Source organism: Ranitomeya imitator, chromosome 3 (assembly GCF_032444005.1).
Source record: "Ranitomeya imitator isolate aRanImi1 chromosome 3, aRanImi1.pri, whole genome shotgun sequence".
Lineage (NCBI taxonomy): Eukaryota > Metazoa > Chordata > Amphibia > Anura > Dendrobatidae > Ranitomeya > Ranitomeya imitator.
This window is the reverse complement of record NC_091284.1, coordinates 549958765-549975715: the sequence shown is the minus strand read 5'-3', so window position 1 is coordinate 549975715 and position 16951 is coordinate 549958765. Positions and strand designations below refer to the sequence as shown.

At 44.7% G+C, this 16951-nt stretch overlaps 1 protein-coding gene across 2 annotated transcripts in view; it reads left to right on the top strand.

The window, feature by feature from the left end:
- Nucleotides 1–276: 276 nt before the first annotated feature.
- The window catches only part of MCF2L (MCF.2 cell line derived transforming sequence like), a 398998-nt gene continuing 382323 nt past the window's right edge, over nucleotides 277–16951 (top strand). For both annotated transcript variants that reach the window (XM_069757895.1, XM_069757893.1), the window contains exons 1-2: nucleotides 277–356; nucleotides 8188–8376. In XM_069757895.1, coding sequence (XP_069613996.1) covers nucleotides 8205–8376 — 172 coding nt within the window. In that variant the 5' untranslated portion in view covers nucleotides 277–356; nucleotides 8188–8204. The remainder of the gene's footprint in view (nucleotides 357–8187; nucleotides 8377–16951) is intronic.

Sequence of the window (16951 nt, the reverse complement as noted above, 5' to 3'; positions counted from 1 at the left end):
AATATGCATGCAATGTGTAGCTGAGACGAAGACCCTCCATCCTCTGCGTGCAGCCCCCGATCGGTCACTGTACAGTAGTGCTATCACAGGAAACCTTCCACTTCGGTCGGGGTTCTTCCAGCGGCTGCCGCTAGGTGTCGCCCACGGGTCACTGCGGCTCCGCTCCTGTCCGCAGGACTGTAGCGCTCATCCTGTGCTGCCTCCTCTCCCGTCCACACCTCCAGCCTGTGTATGGCCGGGCAGCCTGGGCAGGGAGCCGGCTTGTGCAGCCAGGAGCAGGGCACATTTGTTCGGGAAGGTGAAGGATAGCAGAGGACGAGCTGCAGAGCCGCCACAGTAGAGCGCTCCTGTAAGAGGTGAGTAGACTGGCTGTCCGGCGTCAGGGCACAGTGGCAGCACCAGGTAACATGGCACCGGCTGCACGGGAAACTTTCTAGGTAAATTAGTCGGCGGTGTTGTATATGCTGCAGATAGTGAATCCTGAGGAGAGGTGCTCTCATTATCCGGCAGTCAGATCTCCTGCAGATTACCCCAGGATCTGATCAGATCCCTACAATATGCCATCCTCTGCTTATATCACTGATCAGATCCCTACAATATGCCATCCTCTGCTTATATCACTGATCAGATCCCTACCAAGTGCCAGTCTCTGCTTATATCACTGATCAGATCCCTACCATGTGCCATGCTGTGCCAGTCTCTGCTTATATCACTGATCATATTCCTACCATGTGCCAGCCTCTGCTTATATCACTGATCAGATCCATACCATGTGCCAGCCTCTGCTTATATCAATGATCAGATCCCTACCATGTGTCATGCTGTGCCAGCCTCTGCTTATATCACTGATCAGATCCCTACCATGTGTCATGCTGTGCCAGCCTCTGCTTATATCACTGATCAGATCCCTACCATGTGCCAGCCTCTGCTTATATCACTGATAAGATCCCTACCATGTGCCATGCTATGCCAGCCTCTGCTTATATCACTGATCATATTCCTACCATGTGCCAGCCTCTGCTTATATCACTGATCAGATCCATACCATGTGCCAGCCTCTGCTTATATCAATGATCAGATCCCTACCATGTGTCATGCTGTGCCAGCCTCTGCTTATATCACTGATCAGATCCCTACCATGTGCCAGCCTCTGCTTATATCACTGATAAGATCCCTACCATGTGCCATGCTATGCCAACCTCTGCTTATATCACTGATCAGATCCCTACCATGTGCCAGCCTCTGCTTATATCACTGATCAGATCCCTACCATGTGCCAGCCTCTGCTCATATCACTGATCAGATCCCTACAATTTGCCAGCCTCTGCTCATATCACTGATCAGATCCCTACAATTTGCCAGCCTCTGCTCATATCACTGATCAGATTCCTACCATGTGCCAGCCTCTGCTTATATCACTGATCAGATCCCTACCATGTGCCAGCCTCTGCTCATATCACTGATCAGATCCCTACAATTTGCCAGCCTCTGCTCATATCACGGATCAGATCCCTACCATGTGCCAGCCTCTGCTTATATCACTGATCAGATCCCTACCATGTGCCAGCCTCTGCTCATATCACTGATCAGATCCCTACCATGTGCCAGCCTCTGCTCATATCACTGATCAGATCCCTACAATTTGCCAGCCTCTGCTCATATCACTGATCAGATCCCTACCATGTGCCAGCCTCTGCTTATATCACTGATCAGATCCCTACCATGTGCCAGCCTCTGCTTATATCATTAATCAGATCCCTACCATGTGCCAGCCTCTGCTTATATCATTAATCAGATCCCTACAATGTGCCATGCTGTGCCAGTCTCTGCTTATATCACTGATCAGATCCCTACCATATGCCATGCTGTGCCTGCCTCTGCTTATATCACTGATCAGATCCCTACCATGTGCCATGCTGTGCCAACTTCTGCTTACATCACTGATATATCCCTACCATGTGCCAGGCCCTGCTTACATTACTGATCAGATGAGCCATATAATACTGGAATATAGTGCTTCGCATAGACCCAGCCACAATCCCATGAGAACCATCATTATGCTGTATGCCTGATGGAACACTTGTACTTACTAGTAAGAAGTGTCAGTGGCTCCAATCCAAATGAGTAAATGGTTTTGCAGAACGTGGCAGCACCAGGTTTCAATAGCAGCTAGTGATAGACTAACAACTTTTTTTTTACCTTGTTCTTTATTGATTTTGTCACTTTCTGTTTTTGGGAAATCTCAAGACCCTGGTAGTGTAATGGGGTCATGGGACTGAGAAGAATGGTTTTGTCCTCAGCAGCATAGTACAGTAGATACGCCCTATTCTTCCAAATCTACGGCCACACCAGCGTATCTTCTCTAATCCCGAAGAATTGGGTCAATTATGCAAATGACACTTAGATCAGAGTGTGAGCTGATTTTCTCGAATGAGGAGAAGATGGTGGTGGTGGGGGGGTCTCTATTCTGTGAGTCTGTGAAAATCGGTCTGCACTCATAGGTCATCAGAGTGCAGTCTGATGTTTTCCATTGACTTGCATGGCTGAGTGCGATCCTAAAATCGGATCCAACTCAGCCATGCTGTGAATTTTTTTTTAATCGGACAGAACTGGTCTGAGAAAAATATCAGACATGTGCACGCATGTGAGCCCTAACAGCATGTGCCCTTGGTAATGGATGGTTACTCCTAGAAATTGCAAGTTATCCATTACCCATAGGAAAGGGGATACGCTTCTGGATACGCTTTGCAGCCCCAGGAACTATAAGAACATGGCTCTGCGGCCCCATGAACAATGAGAACGTGGCACTGCGGCCTCAGGAACCATGAGAACGTGGCACTGCGGCCTCAGGAACCATGAGAACGTGGCTCTGTGGCCCCAGGGACCATGAGAACAAGGCTCTGCGGCCCCAGGAACCATAAGAACAAGGCTCTGTGGAATTGGGGACCATGAGAACATGGCACTGCAGCCCCAGGAACCATGAGAACATGGCTCTTTGGCCCCAGGAACCATGAGAACATGGCTCTGCAGCTCGAGGATCCATGAGAACATGGCTCTGCGACCCCAGGATGCATGAGAACAAGGCTCTACGGCCCTAGGAACCATGAGAACATGGCTCTGCGGCGCCAGGATCCATGAGAACATGGCTCTGCGGCCCTGGGGACCATGAGAACACGGCTCTGCGGCCCTGGGGACCATGAGAACACGGCTCTGCGGCCCCGGGGATCATGAGAACACGGCTCTGTGGCATCGGGGACCATGAGAACACAGCTCTGCGGCATAGGGGACCATGAGAACACGGCTCTGCGGCCCCAGGAACCATGAGAACATAGCTCTGCGGCCCCGGGATCCATGAGAACACGGCTCTGCGGCCCCAGGGACCATGAGAACACGGCTCTGCGGCCCCAGGGACAATGAGAACACGGCTCTGCGGCCCCAGGGACCATGAGAACACGGCTCTGCGGCCCCAGGGACCATGAGAACACGGCTCTGCGGCCCCAGGGACCATGAGAACATGGCTCTGCGGCACCTTCTTGAATGGGGCAGTGGTGTACATGCTCGACGTCTGCTGCATTTATTAACTATTGGTCTGCTGGAAACAGCCGAGAGCTGCACTCAATAGTCCTATAGTCAATGAATAGAGCAGAAGTGCACCGCTGCCCATTCTCAGAATCACTGGAGGTCTGACCACTAGGATTGGTAAGAGAGAACTTTCTTTTCTGTGAATAACTCTTTATGGAATGACAGTATTAGTAACTTTGCTGCACTGTATACCCATTTAATGTAAAATGATGCCACGGTTGTGCCACTCAGCAAAAACCCATGTATTTCCCCCATGAGTTCGCTCAGGAGCACATAGCTCTCAAACTACAGCAATCAGCAGTACAATAACCATCCTGCAGCATATTTATAAGGGTAACATTCCCAGGCTGCAGATCTGTTCTGAGACGGATCATCGGTTCCATTGATCTGAGTCCGGCAGGATATATGGCGTATTCTGTACGGGGGCAGAGTTCTCTGCCACAACGTCTGCTACTAAAATACCATTTTCTGCACGTTTCCCCATTACATTGCAAAGTGTGAATTCCATGGTGACATTCGCTACATAAATGATACGATAGACAGCGATATCAGTCACACAGTCACGGACGGCCTCAGCTGCAGACTTTCTCCCCAGCATGTGAATGAGAACCATTACTAAGTATGGGGCACAGCATGGAGGCCAGAATTCTGCCTCATTTTCTATGGTAAATCTTTCCCTTTGGCCACGTTCACACGTTCAGTATTTGGTGAGTTTTTTACCTCAGTATTTGTAAGCCCGAACCAGGAGAGGGTGAAAAGTACAGAAGTGGTGACATGTTTCTATTATACTTTTCTTCTGACCGTTCCACTCTTGGTTTTGCCTCACAAATACTGAGGTAAAAAACTCACCAAATACTCAATGTGTGCACGTGGCCTCAGTCTGAATCTCCAATGATAGTCGTGAATAGGATTTGCTCCACTCTGTTCACATTTCTAGATCTTTCCACTGTCGCTGCACCCTTGCCTTTCCCGCAGATGATGTGTGATTACTGGTTTGATTTCCATTATGCCCTCGCCGTCATGTAACAGGTGGAGTTACCGCCATCACTCACACTACAGGAAGGCCAGGTGTGTCCGTAGAGATACTGCAAGTCCATTCTCTGCCCCCTCTGACATAGGGTATGAGAGACGCATGGAGCACACTGGGGGTCCGATCAGGGGGGATAGTTGCAGATGATACTCAGAATAGGAGCCGTGCACAAGACTTGTCGGAGGGTGGTGCGGACCCTCTGTGCAGTTGTTCCTTGCATGTCTCCATGCCCGATGTAAGATTGGGTGGGGGAGGGGAATTATAATAAAATGACACTATGATGGTGTCGCTGAGTTTTCACACTCTAGTTAGCAATACCTTCCGATTTAGCTCCGCCATACAGGCCGCTGCTGCCGCTGGGGATGTTCACAGTGAATATGTCTCCTATTCACACCTGTTATTTAGTGTTATCAGGTATGTCTGCTGGTCTGAGAGTCAGGGTTATATACACCACAGGAATGAGATAGTGTCACACGTGCCGGTAACTAATGTCAGATCCGACACGTCACAGTACTGACCGCTATTCACAACTATCGGGGGAACCGGGTTCCTACACTGACCGGCCTCATACGTCTTACATTGTTTAGTTCATTATTCGCATTCATGTAATCTAACGCAGTTTATGAAGAAAACATTTGTCTCAATATGTACTTCAAGATAGTCGCTTTCAATTACAGTTAGAACAGGTGACCCCCACCAGGAAACTCCGATCCCCTTCACTGCCCACCCAGTCCTCCTGGAGACCCCGTGGGGCGTCCTTATTGCTGCTCTGGAAGGAGTTAATCCCTTTGCCATTTTCAGACACCTATGACATTTGGCTACTAAGTCGCTATGTTTCCATGCAGAATAGTTGTGTAGATACATGGTCAGAAAAGTGCCCAGATGTCCAGAGATTGGATCTCTGCCATGAGGCCGGGCTGCGAGGACGATGCTGATGGAAATGTCCCGCAGATTCTTGTTCCCGGTTTCTTTGTACAGTACAAATAGTGGAGTTTGAAAATGATGACTTTTAGGAAATTGCTGTTTAATTGATTACCGAACCTGTAAGCCAGAAGTTATTGTATCTTTTTATTGCACAATTTCATGCAGTAAATGGCAAATTCATCAGTATCTCTTACTGCCCAGAGCCATTGGTGCACCAGTCAAGGCAACATTGACATTGACATTACTCACAGCACAGATGCCTCTGATTACACTTACCCAAACTGTTACATTGTAACGGCCTTTGCAAGATAGAACTTTAGTTTCCATTTAATAATAGTTGGAAGGAAGTCACGTAAGCTAGATGTCATGACTAGGGACTATCGGTCACATAAGCCAGATGTCATGACTAGGGACTATCGGTCACGTAACCTAGATGTCTTATCTAGGGACTATCGGTCACGTAAGCTAGATGTCATGACTAGGGACTATCGGTCACGTAAGCTAGATGTCATGACTAGGGACTATCGGTCACGTAACCTAGATGTCTTATCTAGGGACTATCGGTCACGTAAGCTAGATGTCATGACTAGGGACTATCGGTCACGTAAGCTAGATGTCATGACTAGGGACTATCGGTCACGTAAGCTAGATGTCATGACTAGGGACTATCGGTCACGTAAGCTAGATGTCATGACTAGGGACTATCGGTCACGTAACCTAGATGTCTTATCTAGGGACTATCGGTCACGTAAGCTAGATGTCATGACTAGGGACTATCGGTCACGTAAGCTAGATGTCATGACTAGGGACTATCGGTCACATAAGCCAGATGTCATGACTAGGGACTATCGGTCACGTAACCTAGATGTCTTATCTAGGGACTATCGGTCACGTAAGCTAGATGTCATGACTAGGGACTATCGGTCACGTAAGCTAGATGTCATGACTAGGGACTATCGGTCACATAAGCTAGATGTCATGACTAGGGACTATTGGTCACGTAAGCTAGATGTCATGACTAGGGACTATCGGTCACGTAAGCTAGCTGTCATGACTAGGGGCTATCGGTCACGTAAGCTAGATGTCAAGACTAGGAATTATCGGTCACGTAAGCTAGATGTCATGACTGTGGACTATCAGTCACGTAAGCTAGATGTCATGACTAGGGACTATCGGTCACGTAACCTAGATGTCTTATCTAGGGACTATCGGTCAGGTAAGCTCAATGACATCACTAATGAATATTAGGGCTGGTGCAGATGACAGTATAAATCGGACAAGTGCTTTCTGTGGTTTTGACGGATAGCACTCGTAGCCATGTTATTCTATGGGGCTGTGCACACAGGCTTGGACTGGCCCACAGGAGAGCAGAAGAATCCTCCGGTGGGCTGCCACCCTCTTCTATGAGCAGTACTTGGCCCAATATACTAGAATCACTATGGAAAGACAAAGGCAGCATCTTATTCATTTACCAATCTACCCAGTTCATTGTTCTATAAATTTGTGGTTGAGTATAATGTCACATTTGCATGTAGCTGAAAAGTGGGGTCCTGGAGTTAGTTATTGGTGGGCTCTTGGCACCCCAGTCCTACACTGTGCAAAGGTCTATTTGTTTCCCCTCATATCTCCATTCATTAAGCATATGTGGATATGCCATAAATGCCTGAGTTGAATATCACAATATATGTTACATCAGACAGATTCATTTTTTTTCCTTAGACATGGAGTCTTAATCCAACCTTTAAGGCTGCATTCACATAAATACGGATCAGTCAAAAACATATGGCTCCCGTGCACCAATCGTTTTTAACAGAGCGCTATAGAGTGAGAACCTGATTCTGATCTTCAAAAGCAGATCAGAATAGGACAATGCTGTGAATGTTGCTAAAATGCTTATTCTGATACTCTTAAAATTGAAACGATGTTGTGTCCATCCGGTAACATAGCCCCTGAAATGTACTAATGTCGCTGTGATCTCACCAGGGAAGGGTTTTATCTTGATTTGGGGATGTTCTCGTTGTGACTATTTACATTGCTTATTGCTGCATTCCTACATTTTCCGTCTATTTTTCCGCTTCTGGGATATAATATGTATAGAGGAAGTTAGTACACTCTGAAAATATGACCTTGTAAGTAAACCTTTAGTTATATTTTCAGGAGTAAGCAAAATCACACCATATCCTGTAGGGAAAATCACATGAGCTTCTTGCTATATGAGCAGTTTCAGCATTTATCTACCCGAGGTCCGACGGTTGTAGCACTTTAAAGAATTCTTAAAATGGTGAGAGAATGATTTTGGGATTATTCTGGAGTTTCCAATCATTTCCTTATTCCCATTAGCATAACGCTCTTACATCATTGTCCTGTCATACACACCCTTATGCCTAATACTTCTGGATGTGCTGAAGCCATATCATTATAAGTTGATTTTCTGAAAAGACTGAGTAGTTTTGTTAGCACAATAGTAATATTTATAGTTATTTTTGTAATTATTGCCATTTAATAATATATTATTATTATTATTATTATTATTAGTTGTATGATAAATAATGATGAACTGACATTATCACTTGGAAGATGGGATCATCTTTTTCTATAAAACTTGCTTACATTTGGTTATTGTGTTAGCACTATCTTCCATTCTCTCATAGGAGCTGTCTGGGTTTTCATGCCTAAGTGTTGGGACTTCATTGTGTGCCGGGAGCTTGGAAGTAGCCTCTGTTTCGCTTCAGCGAGATCCTCCAGCGAGGATGAGGCAGAGGAGACTGATCACCAGGTGGACGTGTCTGATGTCATCCAGCTCGTCCCTGAGGACGAACCTGGACTGGATATACAAGCGGGTAAGGAAAAGATTGCATCTATTTTCTTTTGAATGCTTTCTATGGTCAGGAAGAACCTTTTGAGAAATTGTCATTTTGAGATGAAATAAGTACTTCATTTTAGGTGGTTTCTGTGAGGAATAAGTTCTGTAAGTTTTCAGAACATCAAAGGCCACTTGATTACAGTGGTCAGTACGGCGGCGCTCATGCTGCGTGCTCGTGCTGTGGGTGCTCATGCTCCGGTCTCGCTGCGGGCGCTCATGCTGCGGGCGCTCATGTTGCGCGCGCGCTGTTGGTGCTCATGTTGCGCGCGCGCTGTGGGTGCTCATGCTGCAGGCACGCTGTGGGCGCTCATGCTGCGGGCACGCTGTGGGCACTCATGCTGCGGGCGCGCTGTGTGATTATGAATGCACACAGAAGGAAATCCATTGCTGCCTAGTAACTTATGATCGTCCTTGTGTATGAGGTTTTAACCGCTTGACGTATTGGGGTAAGCTGTAACTTTGAAGTTTAATGTCTGTCAAGATTCAGTGCTGTTCATAAATAATACTCTGATCCTAAGACTATGCCAAACAGTGAACACATAAGTGTCATACATTGCCCAAATAATAATATTATACTTCCACATACGCAGTCTGGGGCCATCCATCAGGCTGCTTCAAAGCCGCTTTCCCTGTATAAACTAAACCCACCCCTTTAAGTTGTCTTGACCAGCACTCCAGCACCCTGTTCATAAGTTCCCAGCTCCTCCACATATCAATCCACCTACCTTCTCTAATGCTCCCACGCCGTATGCTAATCCTCCTGGTCCTATGGGTGTCGCTGGGCCGTACTCGGTGCCTCCTCTGTCTGCCATGATTGATGTTGCTGATGTCTCCTACGTCATCCACGTTCCTGCACAGTGAGGCAGAGCTATGCAGGCGTTACAGACTCCGTAGGAGACATCAGTCTCAGCAAGGCTGGCGATTTTTGGGGATAGTGGAGGCACCGAGCGCAGACCAGTGACACCCATCGGACAGGACCATGCCGATCAGTATGTAGTGTGGGAGGATTATGGAGAGTATCTTAGATATGCGAGATAGTTGCAACCTATGAACAGCTTACTGGATGCTGTTCAAGATGACTTAAAGGGGTTGGATTTAGGTTATATAGGGGAAACCTCGTGACCGGTTACCTGTAAAGAAACTCCAGCACAGAATAGCTGTTGAAACCAAGTACCATCGCTCGAAGCTTAAAGGTGTGACCAATCATTTATACACACCTTCCCTCCTGCTTGATTTCCCTAGATCTCCACTCTTCTCTGACTTATTTGATTGACCGATTTGGCTAGAGACAGAAGGGCGGAGATGGAGGGAAACAAGCAGGCGGGAAGGGGTATATACATGTTTTGTCCCCGCCATGAAGCACCGAGCGCCCGCACTTGGTTTGAACAGTCATCCTGTGCTGACAGTCCCTTTAATGAGGTTGTCTCACCACAGATATGTCTAGAAAGGGCCAACACCTATCTCCAGAACAGGGGTCCCCTGATCATAGTTAATAACTGGTGCTATGGCTATAATGACAAGGCGGAAAAAGGTTATTTAATTTTGTATTATTATTATGCTTCACTTATATTCCGTAGCGCTTCACAGGCCTTATTATCCTTGTCCCCTATGGGGCTCACAATCTAATTTCCCTATCAGTATGTATTTGGAGTGCGTGAGGAACCCGGAGTAACAGGTGGAAACTCAGGGGGAAAATACAAACTTTTTGCAGATATTGTCCTTGGTGGGGTTTGAACCCAGGACCCTAGCACTGCACAGTAACAGCGCTAACCACTGAGCCACCTCACCAGCATCTTCAAGAAAGGAAGTACTTTATTGGAGTCCTAGCGCCCTTCATACACCACATATCGGCCGGCACAGAGGCCTTTGTCAAGTGCAGTAGGAGCCTGGACCATTTAATGTGAGGCACAAATATTGCCATATTGCCATATTTCTAGCTAGAGCTGTCTTATTTTTTAGTCCTGGGGCCTCAATGACATTCACAGTTCTTTCCATAAACTGATATTGGAGTTCTGAATACAATCGTGTGTTAGGTGCTCAGGAGACCAGCACCATAACATGGCATCCAATGGAAAAACACATCATTTTTGATTGAATAATGTGTGTGGCAGAACAAACCTCTGTATGCCTCAGTATAACATTGTAAGGATATGGAGGCTCAGTAGGATCACACAGGAGCCTATAGACGTACTGATACTTCATAGGTATTTTACACTGCAGCATCTTAACGCTTAGGAATCTGTATGACGACCTTACGTGCTCGCGCAAGTCAAACACATTGTATATGGTACATTTGATAACACAGACACCTGACTAGCGAATTCAGCCAAGGGACGTGAGAAGGTGCAAATGAAAGGAAGCCCTAAAGTGAGACATTTTAGAAATGTGCTCCCCTTATTGATTTACAAGGCAGAAAAGGCATGTGTTGGATTAACATGCATCTATTATTACATGTTAATTTTTGCATACCTTTTAAAGGCAGTGTAAGCCCCAAAACTAAGTTTATACTAATTAGATGGTCAAATAGGAGACTTAGCCCCTATAAAAATCATGCTTGATGTATAGCTGTTTTGGCTATGATTATCCAGGAAATTATTTTTAATGTTTATGCAACCGTGAATGCTTGGTTAACTCTTGGTGAGGCCAAGTGTTAGTTTACTAACTATGTTACTATTTATTAGGTTCTGTAGAAGGACGTAGATCTGGGGATTTATTATGATGGAATATAGGCTGAACTGGATGGACAAATGTCTTTTTTCGGCCTTACTATGTTACTATGTTACTATGTAAAATTGTGTGCCGTTCAGCTTTTTCCCTGAAATTGAAAGCTCGCCGCAAAAATCAGGTAGATGTGCACTCGTCAGTTTGGCTCCTACACTGACAATGTGTCTGCTCCTGTAGGATCAGCATGTGTTTGTGTGCGTGCAAATGTGTATGTGTGCGCATGTATATGTGTGCGTACACATGTGCGCGTACAGTTCAGACAGTGCTATCAAACATTTGGGCAAAAAGTGGAGCAGTACACTAGAGTTTTGGCCACACCAAGGGTGCACTGACATTTGTATAAGGATTAAAGATTATTTTCTGTATAATGAAAGCTAAGAAATCTAAACGATCGGCCTAATTTTTATAGGGGGTAAGTTCACGGTCTGACCATCTGATTGGCTTAACCTGAGTTTTGGGGCGATAGACGACCCTTGAAAGGTAGAACATCATATATATAAAAACGACAGCAGAGATGTGAACAAATTGCCTTTAATAGAAGACTGTGTGCATAAGTGAAGTTCGAGTTTTCAGCCCAAACACTACGCTGAAGATTGTCCTATGAATGCTACTAAATGATCTGTCCGGTTTGTGTCGAGGCCGCCGTCATGTTTCTGCCAGTAATGCTGTGCCAACGCTCTGTTCTGCCTGTAAAAAGTCATGGAACCAGTGATGGACTGTATTACGAGTCTTTTGGACACTATTCAAAGATTTATCTATATGGTATTGTCTATCCTAAAAAAAGCGTTTTAGAATCATTTTCGTCTTTTGAGGTGTTTTTTATGAAGATAAATGACACGAGGCTTTCTCGTCTGGGACCTTTTCTGCACTGTGGTATAACATGCTTTGGATTTATGTCATGATGGGCAATATTATAATTTACTGGTGCAGCTAATAGTTATTTCCATATATGTTTTCTCCTACAGTTTGAGATATTTCCTATGTTGTCCGGACGCCTATGGAAATGTAAATGTGAATACATGAGTTATTGCAATATACCGAGCACATTTTGTGCATTTTTTGGGGGAAATGTATGGAAGCAAAAAGTTTTAATAACTCCTCTCTTAAATGACACCATCTTGAGACATTTCTATGAATGTGGTATTGGTCTGAGACATTTTACAATGAATGTGTATTTATAAAATAAAAGTTAAATATTTCACCCTAAACCCTATACAAACACGGCAATAACGTCTCTAAATAAAGGACAGAATTCTGTTCTTTGGGACTTCTCTCCCTAAACTATTTAGTAATGTTTGTACCATCATATTTTTAAAGGGTCAAACATGCACAAGACATGCAGCGTGGCGACTTGAACATAGCATTCAGGCATGCAGGAGATACTCTGTTTGCACACTATGTGCTCAGATCACACCTTATCCGCATTCACTCATCACTAAATATCATCCATCAGGGTCTTTATATTGCTGCCTATCTGGAAATAATACAATTTGCGATATTCCTATTGTGCGATGTGAGAATAAGCCTGTAGCAATGTACATCTTGTATTCACAGCATATTCCTTCCCCTCCCTGCTGATTCCCTGGACAGAGTAACATGCCCGGGGATGGGAAGATGATAGCGAATAGTGACGCCTCCCTTTCTTCTTGTAATATTACATAGTCCTCATAATACAACGCTGTTACATAATAATCTCTGTGTAATGGAATCTGCAAATGGTTACAAACCAGTGTCCCTATTTCCCAGCGATGTAATTCATCTTCTTCTACAATGTTATTATTAGTAATACCTTTTCTTCCAATCTGATAATAACTTTTCAGATGTGTCAGTTCCTGTCAGCGCCTCATTAACAGAACACCCACTGCTGTAAATCTCGCTTATTATTTGGTGATTTGTAAAGGGGAAAATCCAAGATGAGCATCCCATTGGGTATTTACACATTTCTACAAATACATTTGCCACATATAAAAGTTGTATAAATGTGCTGTTTTATTTAAAAAAACAAAATCCTCTCTCATGTAAAGGTCAAATACATTTCAAAACAACTTGTGAACCTAGAAATGACAAGAAAGAAGCCTTAGGGTACCGTCACACTAAAACAACGCTGCAGCGATACGACAACGATGTCGATCGCTGCAGCGTCGCTGTTTGGTCGCTGGAGAGCTGTCACACAGACAGCTCTCCAGCGACCAACGATCCCGAAGTCCCCGGTAACTAGGGTAAACATCGGGTTACTAAGCGCAGGGCCTCGCTTAGTAACCCGATGTTTACCCTGGTTACCAGCGTAAACGTAAAAAAAACCAAACACTACATACTTACATTCCTGTCGTGTCCCTCGGCGCTGTGCTTCTCTGCACTGACAGTGAGCGCCGGACAGCCGGAAAGCAGAGCGGTGACGTCACCGCTGTACTTTACGGCTGGCCGGCGCTCACCAGTCAGTGCGGGAAGCTGAAGGCGAGGGACATGACCAGACACCGGACTGTAAGTATGTAGTGTTTGTTTTTTTTACATTTACAACGGTAACCAGGGTAAATATCAGGTTACTAAGCGCGGCCCTGCGCTTAGTAACCCGATATTTACCCTGGTTACCAGTGCAGACATCGCTGGATCGGCGTCACACACGCCGATTCAGCGATGTCAGCGGGAGATCCAGCAACGAAATAAAGTTTCAAACGATCTGCTACAACGTACGATTCTCAGCGGGGTCCCTGATCGCAGTAGCATGTCAGACACAGCGAGATCGTAAGGATATCGCTGGAACGTCGCGGATCGTGCCGTCCTAGCGACCAAAGTGCCACTGTGTGACGGTACCCTTAAAGGGCACCTGGCTTTGATATGTAAACTGAGAGCGGCATGATATAGTGCCTAAGACCTTGATTCCATTAGTGTCACTTACTTGCTGTTTCAATAAAATCAGTGTTTTATCAGCAGGAGATTATCAGTGCAGGACTAGGTGTCTCCTGCCCCCTAGTCAACTGCTCTGTGTAACCCTGCCCCCACCACCGATTAGCAGCTTTCTGTCAATATACAGTGTACCCAGGAAGCTACCAATCAGGGGTGTGGTCAGGGTTACACAGTGCTCAGCATTCAGAGCCCTGCTACATCCTCAGCAGACAAGAAACAGTGGTTGTATAAAAACTGCTGCACCCACTAAACTAAGTGACAGATCACTGAGGTTGGGGTCTCTGCCTCTACATCATGCTGCTCTCAGATGAGGTACCAAAAACCTGGTGATAGATTCCTTTTAAGTCTTGTAAGATGAGTGGGAAGTAAATATTTCTTCCTCCTCCTACTCTATTGTTTTGGGAGGATCTTTCTACATATGCTCCCACCCATTGGCTCTGTCCACACCAGTGATTTGAGTTCCCTTTTGTTCAGAATTCATGTAGAACATTTTATAGAATGGATGCAGCCTCAAGCAGACGGGCCTTGTGGATAAAATGAGGCCCATCTGCTTTTAATTTTGTGTCTGTTAGGGAACTTCTTTATCAAACGTTCACTTTCCATACAGCGCCACCGCAGGAGAAATAAATGGGGGCCTAAACATGTAAACTTAGTATCACATTAGTGAAATAGGAACTGAAAAGTAGAACTCATGCAAGAAACCGCTCCGTCCTATGAGGGGCACAAACTGCGACAGACACACTCAATTGGCTATAATGATTTCTGTTCAGGTGGCCATCAATTTAGGAGAAAAGAAATGGGACATCTTGCTGTGATGCACTAAGGCTACGTTCACATTTGCGTTGTGCGCCGCTGCGTTGGCGACGCAACGCACAACGCAAATAAAAACGCACCAAAACGCACGCAAAAATGCTGCGTTTTGCGATGCATGCGTCGTTTTTTGCCGAAATTTGGACGCAAGAAAAATGCAACTTGTTGCGTTTTCTTGGTCCGACGCTTGCGGCAAAAAAGACGCATGCGTCGCACAATGCAACAAACAAAAACGCATGCGTCCCCCATGTTAAATATAGGGGCGCATGACGCATGCGTCGCCGCTGCGTCGCCCGACGCAAACCCGACGCAAACTAGCATAACGCTAGTGTGAACGTAGCCTAATAGAACATGCGCGGGAGTTGTGCACCTAGCCCAATGTGTCCTTTTATTAGCTCCAAATTCCCTACTAAATCATATTGAAGTGGGTTCTATAAACCTGGCAACCTCTAGAAGTTCCAAATGTATCAGTCCATATCTCCTTTATTTTCTATTTAAATACTTCTAGAATAGATAGCGAGCTAAATAAAATCTATTGTTTAATCATATACAGTATATGAAAGAGAGCAGAGACGTGATCTAATAAATGGATATTTAAAGGGAACCTGTCAGCAGGATTGTGCACAGTAACCTACACACACTGTCAGGTCGGCGCCGTTATACTGATTAAAATGATATTTTGGTTGATGAAATCCGTCATGTGGTTGTTTCTAAATCTTTATTTTCAGTTTTGAGTTAATGACATCCCCGTGCCCCTGGGTGGCCTGTGATGGGTCTTCATGTGGTGCTCTGCTTGGCTATTCACCAGTTTGGTCACCATCACCAGTATGATCCCTCAGTGACCTGCCCCCTAGTTTACATAATGAATGTTATATATATTTAAAAAAATAAATCCCCTTCTGGAGGCAGGCGTTGGTGTGGCACCCACGCTGCACCATGATTGCATCCATATTGTGCATTTAATTATTTTTTTCGATGGTGTCCATAAATTCACAGAATAATTAAAAAAAAATACATAAAAATAGATTGTAGCCATGAATAAATATTTTTATGAAGAAACAAAAGCTACACATATTTGGTATCGCCGCGTCCAGAATGACCCAACCTATAAAACTGTCCCACTAGTTAACCCCTTTAGTGAACTCCGAGAAAAAAAAATAGGCAAAAATGGATGCTTTATTATCATACCGCTGAACAAAAAGTGGAATAAAACGCAATCAAAAAGACAGATATAAATAATCGTGGTACCACTGAAAACTTAATCTTGTCCCGCAAAAAACAAGCTCCCATACAGCTCCATCAGTGGAAAAATAAATATGGCTCTCAGAATAAAGTGATTCAAAACTAATTAGCTAAACGAAAGCCATCATTAACACCTAAAAAGAAAAACACAAGGTTACAATGGGCTAAGGAAAAGCAATCGTGGACTGTGGATGACTGGATGAAAGTCATATTCAGTGATGAATCGTGAATCTGCATTGGGCAAGATGATGATGCTGGAACTTTTGTTTGGTGTCGTTCCATTGAGATTTATAAAGATGACTGCCTGAAAAGAACATGTAAATTTCCATAGTCATTGATGATATGGGGCTGCATGTCAGGTAAAGGCACTGGGGAGATGGCTGTCATTACATCTTCAATAAATGCACAAGTTTATGTTGATATTTTGGACACTTTTCTTATCCCATCAACTGAAAGGATGTTTGTGGATGATGAAATCATTTTTCAAGTTGATAATGCATCCTGCCATAGAGCAAAAACTGTGAAAACATTCCTTGAAAAAAGACACATAAGGTCAATGTCATGGCCTGCAAATAGTCCGGATCTCAATCCATTTCAAAATCTTTCATGGAAGTTGAAGAAAATGGTTTATGACAAGGCTCCAACCTGCAAAGTTGATCTGCCAACGGCAATCAGAGAAAGTTGGAGCCAGATTGATGAAGAGTACTGTTTGACACTCATTAAGTCCATACCTCAGAGACAGCAAGCTGTTATAAAAGCGAGAGGTGGTGCAACAAAATACTAGTGATGTTTTTTTGTTTGTTTTTTCATGATTCCATAATTTTTTCCTCAGAATTGATTCCATAATTTTTCCCCTATGTTTGGTTAAAAAA